Source organism: Ambystoma mexicanum, chromosome 4q (assembly GCF_040938575.1).
Source record: "Ambystoma mexicanum isolate Mex_15411 chromosome 4q, UKY_AmexF1_1, whole genome shotgun sequence".
Lineage (NCBI taxonomy): Eukaryota > Metazoa > Chordata > Amphibia > Caudata > Ambystomatidae > Ambystoma > Ambystoma mexicanum.
Genome location: NC_090928.1, coordinates 637,396,911 through 637,410,480, shown reverse-complemented (window position 1 = coordinate 637,410,480; position 13,570 = coordinate 637,396,911). Strand labels below are relative to the sequence as shown.

The following is a 13,570-nucleotide window of genomic DNA, read 5'->3' as shown; positions in this document are numbered from 1 at the left end:
GGAACTCAATCTGCTGGCAGACAAACTCAGCAGAGATTTCCCCCTGCCCGAAGAGTACAAATGGCGACTGCACAAAGACATCGTCTTCAACGTCTTCACACAATGGGGATTCCCAGAAATGGACCTATTCGCAACCCCGGAGAACTCACAATGCCTAAGTTACGCCTCCAGGTACCCCCAGAACCAATCCAAGGGGAACAGTCTGTCGATGCAATGGTCAGGGAAATTTGTTTACGCTTTTCCCCCCCGACTCCCCTTCTCAACAAGGTGGTGCACAAGATGCACCAGGAACAAGTGACCATGATACTGGTGGCCCCAATGTGGGCCCGACAGCCATGGTTCGCTCACTTGATGTTGATGTCTCTATCTCCTCCAGTGAAACTCCCCTGCCCGTACAACATGCTGTCACAAGACGAGGGCAGGATTCTGCATCCATGCCCCCAGAACATGAACTTAGCAGCTTGGCTCCTGAGATCATAGAATTCGGACATCTACAGCTCCCGCAGAGATGCATGGACATCCTCAGGGAAGCCAGAAAACCTAACAATCGCCACTGCTATTCTAGCAAGTGGAAGAGATTTGTCATCTGGTGCAGAGGAAAAAGCATCAACCCGATTGACTGCTCTCCCACACATATTGTTCTATACCTGACCCACTTATTGGATTCAGGTCTAGTGTTCAATTCCATTAAAGTCCACCTAGCGGCACTTTCTGCATACACCACTTCCCAACTCAAGGTGTCGTGGTGGAAGATCCCTGTTATAAAGGCCTTCATGGAGGGAGTAAAGAGAATACACCCCCCAATAGCTGACCCAGCTCCCGGATGGGACCTTAACGTGGTACTTACCAGACTCATGGGCTCACCTTTCGAACCCATGCACAAAGCATCTCTTAAAGACCTCACTCTTAAGACTGCTTTTTTAATAGCTATCACCTCCATCAGGAGAGTAAGTGAACTACAGGCTCTTTCTGTTCTATACCCCTTCGTTACAGTTCACAGAGATAAGGTGGTTCTACGCACGCACCCTAGGTTTGCTCCGAAATTCATCTCGAAATTCCACGTAAACCAGTCTATAGAACTGCCAACGTTCTTTCAAAATCCTTCCAACTTGGGAGAAAAAACTCTGCACACACTAGATGTGCGCAGAGCGGCCATGTTCTACATGGAAAGAACCAGACCACTGAGGAAGACTAATCAGTTCTTCGTCTCGGTGGCAGCAGGATGAGAAGGGGATGCAGTTTCAAAGTCCACTATTTCTAGATGGATTGTCCAATGCATCACTCTCTGCTATACTCTTGCTAAGAGAGAACTGCCCTTTAAGCCAAGAGCGCACACTACTCGAGGCACGGGGGCGTCCATAGCATTCATTGCAAATGTTCCCCTTGAGTGCATCTGCAAAGCGGCTACCTGGAGTTCTGTGCACACCTTTACAAAACACTGTCTAGATGCACACTCGAGATCTGACTCCCAGGTGGGACAGGCAGTATTAAGACATCTTTTCTCTACTGTTCCTTCTCATAACCCACCGCCAACTTGGGTACTGCTCGCTAGTCTATGCACAGCATGTGATTCTAAGCAGATTAACAAACATCAGAAGGCAATGCATTACTTACCGTAAAAGCATTTCTGATGGCTGTATCTGCTTAGATTCACATGCGCCCACCCTTCCTCCCCGCTCGGATGGAAGGAACATAGACTTCCTTTTATATCTCTCTTTTCTGTACTCACTCACGTCTAGAAGGCTCCCTCAGGGCAGAAAAATACAAACGGAGGGACCTCGACACGTGAGGGATTGTGGGTACAACGCACGTCACTATAGGGATAGTATTTCAGACACGCCTTGTCGACGTCCCTTTTCGACTACGAAAAACAAAATGCAATACTCCGCAGTGACCACTGGATGTCGGACCTATGCACAGCATGTGAATCTAAGCAGATACAACCATCAGAAATGCTTTTATGGTAAGTAATGCATTGTCTTCCGTTACAGCAAGAAGGTTAAGGTCTTCAGTTGTTATAAAGTCTGCAATGTTCAATGCCTGGGCTGGGAGGGATCTAGCGTTGATGAGGGCGACTTTGATCGACAACTATCATTAGGACACCCCACCACAAAGGAGTAAGAATGCGACAGTTAACATACTGACGTGGCACTACCTGATGGGATCAGGTTTGGGTCCCTCAATGTCAAAGGCCTTAACTTACTGCAAAAGTGCGCCATGCTGGCAAGTGAATTTAAACTCTCCAAACTGGATGTGTAATTTGTGCAGGAAACAAAGTTTGTGCAAGGGATATAATTGAAGATGGTAAGTAGGGAAATAGGCACACTGTCGGCTTCGGGAGGTCAGAAGGGTGGTTTTGGAATCGTATACAGGAAATCATTGGGCCTCCAAATAGAGCAAATTCACAGGGAAGAAGGGAGGTATATAGCATTAAAAGCGGAAAATAAGATCACGCACAGTCAAACTCTGTTCTGTTTATTCACCTAACCAGAATCAGCTACACTTTAGCGAGTCCCTTTTTAACTTCCTAAATAGTTGGAAAGAAGGCACATTAGTATGTGGCGGCGATTTTAACATCATATCGGACCCACGATTAGACTGGGATTCCATGAGACGGGGGGGCAAGCCCACCGTGTGGTTTAACAGACGAAACCTTTCTAAGCCTATTAAGGGCAAACCATCTAATTGACACCTGGCGCACAGTACACCCAACGGAGAGGGCATTTCCTTTTTATTTGTCTGTTCCCCTATCCCCCACCTCACTTATTCCCGAAATAGATTATTTGTTGATCGAAGCAGAGAAATAAGACATAATTTTAGCTGCAACCATTGAGATGGTAGCCTGGTCAGATCACAAACTATGCGTGCTAGAATTGGACTTTGGCCCATCCTTATACACAGAGCACAGATGGATCTGTAATGACACCCTCTATAAGGACCAATTATTTAAAGAAACCCTAACAGAGGCAATAAAAGACTATTTTACTTGGAACGACACGGGTGAATTTGCACTAAACGCAGTGTGGGAGGCTGCGAAAGCCACAATTCGGGGTGTCATGATGCGGAAGGAGCCCCTAGAAACAGGATCAGGGTGAAAAGGGAGAAGGAACTGAAATTACACGTAAAGAATTAGAACTCCATACTCAACCTGCAGACAGTGCGGAAATTTTAGCACAGATTGGAGTGCTTCAGGGCCATTTGGCAAAGCGCTGACGCAATTGCGATATTTAAAGTTTAACGAGAGAGGCGACAAAGCCCACACCAGGCTGGCCAACTGCCTACGAAAACAGAGGGTTGAAAGGGCCATTCACAAAATTAAAACCGGAATAGAGCTTTTGAACCCTGGCGAATCACAAAGCGCTTCTCGAGATTCTATAACACCTTATATACGGCTGAGGGAGAGGGTACAGAGGACGACATTACGCATTATTTATCAAAATTCTCTCTAGACCGATATCACAATTTAACCAGGATATGTTAAACAGCGTAATCACAACCGAAGAAATTCAGACGGCCATCTCTAAAATGAAAGCAGGTTCAGCACCTGGGCAAGACTGGTACACACTGGCTTTTTATAAAGCCAATAGCAACTCGCTAACTCCCTTTAGTGAAACTCTTTAATTCAATCTTAGAAACCAGCCAGGCCCCACAGTCATTCACCAAATCTAGAATCCTAGTACTACCAAAGGAAGGCGAAGATATTGGAGTGTGCATCCTACCGCCCAACATCACTTATAAATGTAGATGCAAAGTTCTACGCAAGCATTCTCGTGAGCAGTTTATCCCAGATTTTACCCCAATTAGTTCATACAGACCAGGTTGGTTATGTAAAGGGCAGGCAGGGTGCAGACCATGTATGCAAAACTCTTGACCTTATTGCAACCATCGATGAGAGGGAAGACCGTCCCATGTTAATGTCTATCGACGCAGAGAAGCCGTCCGACAGTCTTATGGCCTTTTCTGCGCACGGTTATGAGGTGGACAGGATTGGGTCAACAATGGATATCTGGAGCATTGGCACTATATTGAAATGCTACTGCTAAAGATTTGGTCAATGGTGCTGCATTGGACCTCTCTAACCTGACACGAGGCACGCAACAGGGCTGTCCTTTGTCTCCCCTCTTGTTCGCCCTGGTTGTGGAGCTGTTGGCGCAGGCAAGTAGAACAAATGCTCAAATACACGGGGTAGAAAGAGGAGGGAAGGAATAAAAGTTGGCACTATTCGCTGATATTTTAGCCTACATCTCCCGACCATTGGAATCAGTGCCCACCCTTTTTGCCACTTTGATGTAATCTGGTACATTATCAGGATTTTGAGCAAATCTGAACAAAACAGATGCGTCAACGCTCCATCCGAACACAGTCCTTCCAGCACAATTAGTAGCAGATTGGGGTTTCCAATTGCTGGCAGAGGGAATAAAATACCTAGGTGTAGAAATAACAAATGATTTAGAAAATCTATTTGATTCAAACTATGTACTTCTCTGGAACACCATGAAAGCCGACAGAGAGATGGTCCAAAATGGCACTCTCCTGGACTGCTAGGTTTACATCAATTAAAATGAATATACTACCTAGACTCCAGTTTCTCTTCCAGTCACTCTCAGTGGTTATCCCGGAAGCATTTCATGTAGAAGTCAAGCAATCCCTCTTGGCGTACTTGTGGGTGGACCTGAAGCCCCAGTTGTCATATGCGACTTTGATCACACCGAAAGACAAGGGTAGTATGGCATACCCTGATCTTTTTGAATATTATGGAGCTTCTCAATTTCGCATCCTAGCGGATCACTTGTGGGAAAATGCACTAATTAGGAACACCAACCAGAAGCAGCTAATTCCTGCTACTATGGTGAGTTTCCAATTTACTCCAGTGGACTACATCGAAGCACCAAAAACAGCTATTTCCTGCTACTGTGGTTGGTTCCATGTAGTAATGTCGCCACAAAAATATCGCCATGCAAAAATATCGACGAAAAATTGTCGTTTTTTGTGGCAACATTATTGCATGGAACCGATATAACATTGGTGACAGTGGGCACCCCTGTTTAGTTCCCCTGTGTATTCTCCAGTCTTTCGAGATATATCGTCCTGTCTTGACCCTTGCTCTGGGGTCCCTATACAGTACCTAATCCATCTAAGGAACCCTTCCCCAATGCCGAAGTGGGCGAGGACCCCCAGCAGCCACCCCCAGTGTTTTAAAAAAAAAAGTTTTGCCCCTGTCGCCATATATATGGTCACCCAAATAATATCGCCACAACATTTTCCCGGCGATATTATTTACAGCGACCATATATGTGGCGATATTACCTGATACCGTTATATCTTGGCTCTCAAACCGCTGGCGGTCTTTCTTAGAGAAGAATATGGAGACACAGGGATAGAGATGGATGGAGTGCTGCACCAAATCTCGTTCTACGTAGACAACTTGCTGCTTTTTGTGGGAAACCCGTGCACTAGTCTGCCCTGCCTCCTGGAAGCAATTGGGGCATATTCCAGACTTTCTGGTATAGCAATCAACAAAGAGAAGTCCCTGATCTTCCCCCTGGCTGGTCTGAAGCGGGTCCCCCAGGCAGATCTCCCAAACCTAGGCCTAACGTGGCCACCACACACCTCCTGATATCTGGGAATGGAGATGCACTATGACACCGCAGATTCTCATCAACACAACACGCAGGCAGCCCTCGAAAAAACACAAAAGTGTATGACTTTCTGGAAAACTCTAACGCTGGGGATGATGGGTAGGGCGGCCCTCCTAAAAATGGTGGTACTCCCACGTTTGCTATACTATCTCACAAACATCCCACACAGTATTTCCAGGGCCTTCTTTACCAAACTACATACAATGGCAAGGAATTTCCTATGGGCAGCAGGGAGAAGCAGGATCGCAATGAAGACTCTACTGAGAGACTATGAAGAAGGAGGCATTAGGCTGCCGGACTTAGAAAAGTATTACTTAGCGGGGCAGCTGCAATTTGTAGTCAAGTGGCTGGGTGAGGAAGAGACAATCGACACAACCATTTTTCAGCCAGCATTAAAAACATACTACCTAAGAGAAATACCATGGCTGGACAAACCCCTGCTCAGGACCCTACCGTACTTGCTTAACCTCGCAATGGGGCTGTGGATCAGAGCATGGAAACTACAGGGGACACAAGACCCCTGTTCGGCACAAATCCCTCTTGCAGGCTTTGTGGGCATGGATACGAACACGCTAGCAATAAACTGAGCCCACTGGGAAGCCAAAAACGTAGCACAAATCAGGGACCTGAGGAGAGGTGGGCAGATTTTCAAGAGATGGTGGAGGAGCATGATATACACGAAGGCCAATTCATCCTCTATAATAGAATAATCCTCAATCAAGAAGAAATGGCCAGAATGGCAAGACCAAGAGGAGGCAACAGGAGCATTAAACACATGGTACAATATATCCGAGAGAACACACACAACCTCTAGATTATACGAACAGATGCTAAGAGCTAACAATGTGCAAGAGATGCACATAAAACAGTTTTGGAAAGAAGAACTCCACAGGCACTTTAATGATCAAGAATGGAGCAGGGTGCTAAGATATCCGAAAAGTGTCCCGGAACGCAAGGTTCAGATAAGCACAGTTGTACGTAACACACAGGGCATACCTCATACCCAAGAGGATGAACACGATGTACGAGGGAGACCTTAAGTGCCCCCGATGCTCAGCCGACTAAACGCGCCCTGATGCCTGCGGGCTACCGGCGCTATAGAAGTCTACATTACATTACAAGCAGACATGGTGCACATGTTTTGGACCTGCCCAGTTATACAGATCTTTTGGGAGGGAATCCGAGTCAAAACAGAGAGCAGACTCCAAATACAGGCAGAGCACCCAGAGAGGTACTTGCTGGGCCTCTTCCCGAGAGGAGGTAGACATAAGGCGCATCTAGCAATGATGAAAGACTTGATATGCATACTAGCCAAAAGAAGGATAGCAATGTTTTGGAAATCAAGAGAAGGCCCGACCATAGAATCATGGTGGTCGGATCTCCGGAAGTGGACACTAGCGGAAACCGCAGTGTGGATAAGAGCAGTGCAAAGGGGAGGGAGAAACGGCACAGAAAATGACTGCATGGAACTCACAAGTACAGGACTTATTCGGACAAGAGGGGGAGGAAGAAGGCCCAGAGGAGGCACAGGAATGACGGATTCAAGATAGCGGTGCACAAGCAACTAAGCAAAAGACAATATAAGCGGGAATGCCGAAACTGCCCACATAAGCAGTCACAGACAGACGGCAAGGTCGTTGGATAACTCCAGGACAATGAACCCATAGCAGAAATCCGTGGCAATGCCAATATGCAATATGCCAGTTATGTTGTGTGTTTGTATGTTATTTGTTTATTCAAAAATAATAAAGAAATTTAAAAAATGTAAAAAAGCTAGCATCTAACACCAATACATTTCTTAGGGATATAAATGCAGTTCCTAATCACAAGTGCCATGATTAAATACCCTTTGATGTAAAACCTCCATGGGGGCCAAAGAAAAATGTCAAAGTCCAGTTAAGTAGCTTTTTCCATAGACCCTTTATAAGAAGCTTAATTGGACAAAGTTCATAGCTGCAAGTATTAGTTTGTCAGGTAGGTACTTCTCCTCCACAGGTGCAGCCATAGCAGCAAACCACCCCAGGAAAAAACAAGACCCCGTTGGATAGCCCCAGCTCCAGGTTTGAGATCCAGCCAGCTAAAGGATGGAGCCAAGTGGGATTCAGGTCTGTCCATGGGGATTTGTTGGAGTGAGGGAGGAGCTGCAATACACCCTTGCTCCCACGCAACACCCAACCTGCAAAGCTAGGTGACCACCAAACCCTTTTTCCAAAGAATATATCAGAACCCAGAATCAAGTACTTGAATTGCTAGTCACTGACTTTCACCTTAGATGGTGGTAGAGCATGGCATTGTTTAATGTATGCATTAATGAGGCTAATTGAGAGGAATTGGACTGGACCATATCTTTGATATTCTCATGCAGCCTAATTGTTGATTGAAGTACGAGCTGCAAGGCTGATATCAAAGGACGCAGTGAGTCCAAGGTATGGTGTTCCAGATTTGGGCCTCGATTTATAATTTGCCAGCATTTTTAGCACTTCAGAACTGTTGGTTTCCGTAGCTAGGTTATGCGGAGTGGGACTTGCATAATTTGTCTGTTAGCCTACTCGCCTGGGTATGAAGTGATAACCCAGTGGCATCCTAAAGATCATGACACATCCATAGAAATGATTACTCTAAAACTACTTAGTCTGTGGTTGCTACACCCACTCATTTAGGCTTCTCCTGGGGGATGACTTGATAGAATTTGGTAATCATATCCCTGGGTGTTGGGCCAGAGTTCGGTGGTGCTTTATCAATTTTAGGGGACGTGTTTATTATCGGTTCCCTATCAGACAGCCTTGGATAAAGTACATTGTGACCAGCCTCTAATGTATAGTAGTTGGAGTCAATATTAAATCAGTAGCATTAGTGGAGGGAGCATTGCTCCTTAGATTACATTTCGCCCCTGTTGAAGATTCCATGTAATGTAATTAATGCACACATAAAGTTAGTTTAGTCTTACCAGTGCCGTGGAAGTAAACCCATGGAAAGTTATGTTGCAGAATAACCTGACCGGCATTCGTTACCTCAGTCGTCTCCTGTCTGCCTCCAATGTACCACAACAGACCACACTTTCGTCGCACTTCCACAATGATGTAGGCAATGTCAGCGCTACTCATCGCCTTGAACTGCCTACAACTGCAGACCCTAATCTGCACATTGTCACTATACGAATACCAACACGTGTGTCTGTGCGTGTGAATATGGTGTATGTATTTTTGGGCATTGTATTCTGTGCAAGCATGTGACATTGAAGTGAATTAAATATCAGACAGAGACTACATTGCTTGGTTGTTGAGTCGAAGATGAGTGGACGGAATGAGTGATTCCAGAGGTAGTGGATACTCCCATCCTCTGCACACTATCCAATGCTGGTATTGCCTAATATTTTTGATTAACTCTGAATATTAAGTTGGTTCCAAGAAAATATAAAAATCAACAAAATTGTAATAATCTTAAATGAGACACTGTGCTTAGTATTGAAATTCAGCCAAGTATTGCTAGATTCCTTTTTGGACATCCAATGATAATCAATGGGCGGTTTTCAAAAAGAAAAGTGTTTTTCAGATTGATCTGCTCAGCGTGTTTCGGGATATAATCTCTCCATCAGGAACATAAGTATCCACTGTTTCCAGTATCCAATAAAAGTAGATAGAATTGTTTTAGAGTATGTGCCCTCACTGTACAATTGGATACAGAGAAACTCCGGACCAGTAAATGATTTTACCTCTCAGAGGTTTTCTTAAATTGTATATCAACATCTACTGATAGTGTGTGGATTTTTAGATTATCTTCCTCAAAAGAAATTCAGTTCATTTAAAACATGACTGGAAATCAGTGAATGAGTCATAGGCAACCACTAGCAAAAAGTTGTCAAGAACCATCTTACCTCCCCCAAGGAAAATTGTGAGATTCATAGACATTTTCTAATTTAAGCGTGGGTTAACGGGCAATCTGAAATGGGTTGGGGGAAATTATTAAATCTAGTGTCCAAATTTGTGAATAGTCAATCATTGAAGATAGGAATGCCCATTGGTTAACTTGATAAGCTTACCTGCACTATTTCGAAAGATACCATTAGGACCCGAATGTTCCTGACTCTGCCATGATGCCACTCAAAACGGAGCCAACAAAATGGCAGCCATTTTGGTACTCCCGCTTCTTGACGTGTAACGCTATGACAACGTAATCGCATCTTCCTGTGCAACGTTCGAGTGCTGTGCGTTTGGTATATTTCTCTGTGAAGGACCCAATAATGTAAACCAAAGGAATAGTAGAAAATAACAATTTAATCCTTCAGACATTAACTGTGCAGAGATAATTGAAGGAATTATCAGTAAATGAGTGAGCACAGAGAAAAAACTGAGCAGGGTTTATTTGAACTGCAAGATTTAGAAGACGACTTGTTTAATTATCTTGGCATCATTTATATTTTCATGTTGTAAACATTTTGTCTACTTTCTTTACATGCAGAATAAAAACTGGTCGTTTGTGGAAGGTCTCCCAATTGATGATTTCTCCCGTGAGAAGATGGATTTAACTGCTAAAGAGCTGATGGAGGAGAAAGAAACTGCATTTGAATTTCTTGCCAGTGTTTGACTAGATGACTGTCCAGTTTCTGTAAAGCACTTAAACGCATATATGATTAAATGTTCTCTTTAAACCTATTGTAGGAATGCACAAAGTGCTCTTGGGAGAGAAACCATATGTTTTTAAACTATCAAGTTCAAATATCTTCAAGATTGCACCAAAATTATGACTAATGTTAATAGTGAATGTACAAAAAATAAATCTGAATAAGTCATCTTGGTTTGTGATTGGAATTTTTGGTTTGTTTAAAAGACTTTGCTACTGTCTTCTCCTAGAAAGCTTAAGAAGAATGTATAACCAGCCAACAAGCTAGGATTTCTCTAAATGAAAGGCATGCTGAACTTTGAACCTGAAGCTGCCAGACTTTTAATGGATTTGTGATCGGTGTACAAACCTTAAGCTCTGTGCTATGATTATTGGCAAATTTAACTGCAAACTCCAACACAGTTCTTCCTGGGATATTCATTAACATTCAAGTCGATTTTACCACAGCCCTCTCGTGAGGTATGTAAAACCATTTTAAGGGGTTGACGGGCTTAACACGATGTAGTCCAAAATGTATTGCTAGCGGAGTAGCCTTTGCTCCGCTCAAGGGAGGGGAGATTGCTGATGATGGGTACAGTAACTCAAGAGGCTACACTACTGGGATCCTAAAAAATTCACCATCGCACAAAGTTCAAATTAGTATTTTAAGTAAGCAGTAGTTTGTTTGTGCCTACACCTCTTTGTGCCAAATTTCTGATGTAAATGAATAAAAGTACGTAGTCAAGTTTCTTCAAGTATATTTTCTTAATTTATTTGATATATGTTCTGGCCATATGGATGACACGTGTTTCGGCGTTCCATTGGCGCCTTTTTCAAATCCGGGCCTTATTGAATGTAATGCGAATCTCCCTTTCCTTATTTCCGGGAATTAGTTTTTAGTTGAAGTGTATCACAGTGAACTCTTTATGAACAAGGATTTGCCAGAACCAAAACAGGACCCCCGATGCTTGAGGCATGAGCAAGAGAATTTTGTAGGTGGGATTTAACCCTGGAACTACCGTGATACACTTCAACTAAAAACTAATTCCCGGAAATAAGGAAAGGGAGATTCGCATTACATTCAATAAGGCCCGGATTTGAAAAAGGCGCCAATGGAACGCCGAAACACGTGTCATCCATATGGGCAGAACATATATCAAATAAATTAAGAAAATATACTTGAAGAAACTTGACTACGTACTTTTATTCATTTACATCAGAAATTTGGCGCAAAGAGGTGTAGGCACAAACAAACTACTGCTTACTTTACAAACGGAGCTGAGGGACTCTATGTCTCCGTGTTGACCTACATCCTTGCGACACAAGAATAAAATAATAAAATAAGAAAACCATTGCCAACTTTAATAGCACTAACATACGGGTCGCGAGAGTACACCTTATGAGATCCCCACTCAAGAAGTTCCTCACTCAGTAGATAGTATTTTAAGTATACTACACAACACAGAGTAAAGTGTACATAACAGTAAAGGGCCTTCGGTCATATCCTTGAATTCCTGTAGATAATACTAGACCTATACCTGGTGGCCAAGTTGTGATTTCCTCATACTAATGGTAATGGGGATCGTTTAACATAATCACATATTACTTGATTGTTATCGGGCCCACAAAGTCCACAGCATAAACAGTCCCAGTATTCCCCACAATCTCTAACCCGCAGGTTAATCTTCCACACAAGTACAATTGCACGGTGGAAGGGGTTAAACAATGCCCAGAGGGCCACCAAAAGGTAGTATTTCTTCACTAATGATACAAAACCTACATGGTCTGTAAATACTGCTAGAAATTAATGGAAACAAAATAACCTACGTTTCTCACTGTAACAATGCATTGCTTTGTACAGATACAGTGCAGTTGTTTCCTCCTTTTAAAATCCATATTTTGAGGGGATTGGGTCCTCCGACGTATTCCATATCTGACATGTAATCACCACAGCTGTGCTGCTTCGGAAACTTTTTTCTGCGTCCAGCGTCGATGACGTCGATGCGCCGTCGTCGATGGCCTCGTCCGACGTCATCCGATGTGATAAGTAGGACGCACGACGCCCGTAGCCTCAGTTCAGTTTTTTCCGCGAACGTGTTGCTTCGTGATTCTCGGTTCACGCCTCGACTCTTTTGAGTTCTGTTCTTCTCGGTTCTTCGAACCTGTTCGTTTTGTGAAAATCCTTCGTGTGAAGATGTCTTCTACTTCGTCTTCGACCGCGCGTCCGGGTTTCAAGAAGTGCGGGGAGTGTGGGTCCAAGATGTCGGTGTCGGACTCGCACGACGCCTGCCTCTGGTGCCTCGGGGAGGCCCACGACACGGATGACTGTATCGACTGCCAGTCGCTCACGTCCAAAGCCTTACGCGAACGTAAGAAGTTGTTGTCGGTAGGTCGGGTGTCCAAGCCCAGGAAGTCGAATCTGCGGGGCTTTCGACGGATGATTCGAGGGGTGACTCTCCGCGTCATCGTCGGAAGTCTCGTGGGTCTCCTTCTAGGAGTCGGTCTCGCCACTCCTCAGCCTCTTCGAGGCATTCTCGGAAGCGCCGACACCGGTCGTCTTCCAGGTCCTCTTCGGAGGACTCTGCCCGGCACGTCGCTTACCCCACCAGCCGTGCGACGCCGGAGGAATGGGCTTCCTTCGGGAAGAAAATGCTGGCTTTTCTTGAGTCGCAGGGTACTAAGCCGTCCGCGCCCCCGAGTGGGGTCGGTCGTGAGAGGTCGAGAGACACCGCTCGCAAGAGTGGTCGGCACGAGTCACGGGAGAGGTCCCGTTCGGACAAGGGGACTCGTTCTCGCCGTACCCATTCCAGGTCCCGGTCCTCGACGCGTTCGAGACCGTGTGACCTGTGCGGTCTTCGAGGAAGACATCGACGTCTGAGGCGTCGAGGGCGTCGACAGGCTTTCTTGAGGCTCCGAGGAAGTCATCGAGGCCGTCGACGCTCATGTCGTCGAGGGACACACTCGGGGCTCCGGCCTCGAGGGCTGTGTCGACGCTGCCGATGCTGGAGGCGCTGCATCTGACGTTGACGCCGATTTCCTCGACGTCGATCCTCTCGGCGCCGATGCCGGTTCTCTCGACGCCATCGACGCCTTTCGTGTCGGAGGTACCCCGTGGCACGGGTGGACCCCCTAGGAAGGCTCTGGTTAAGAGCAAGCACTCTCGGGTGCCTTCTTTTCGCCACCTGGACTATATTTCAGAGGCAGATGAGGATTCTGATGGCCTGGTTCCTAGTCGGGTTCCAGATGACATTGTCTCGGGCCATAGTCAGTTTGATGATTTGAGACAGTCACTGCATGATGCCAGTGGACTGGACACCTCTCTGGAGGTGGAG

At 45.2% G+C, this 13,570-nt stretch overlaps 1 protein-coding gene across 1 annotated transcript in view; it reads left to right on the top strand.

The window, feature by feature from the left end:
- MDH1 (malate dehydrogenase 1) overlaps positions 1 to 10,428 on the top strand; it is a 237,330-nt gene extending 226,902 nt beyond the window's left edge. Inside the window, exon 9 of the mRNA XM_069608193.1 lies at positions 10,098 to 10,428. Within this exon, the coding sequence (XP_069464294.1) occupies positions 10,098 to 10,223 (126 nt within the window). The 3' untranslated portion in view covers positions 10,224 to 10,428. The remainder of the gene's footprint in view (positions 1 to 10,097) is intronic.
- Positions 10,429 to 13,570: the final 3,142 nt, after the last annotated feature.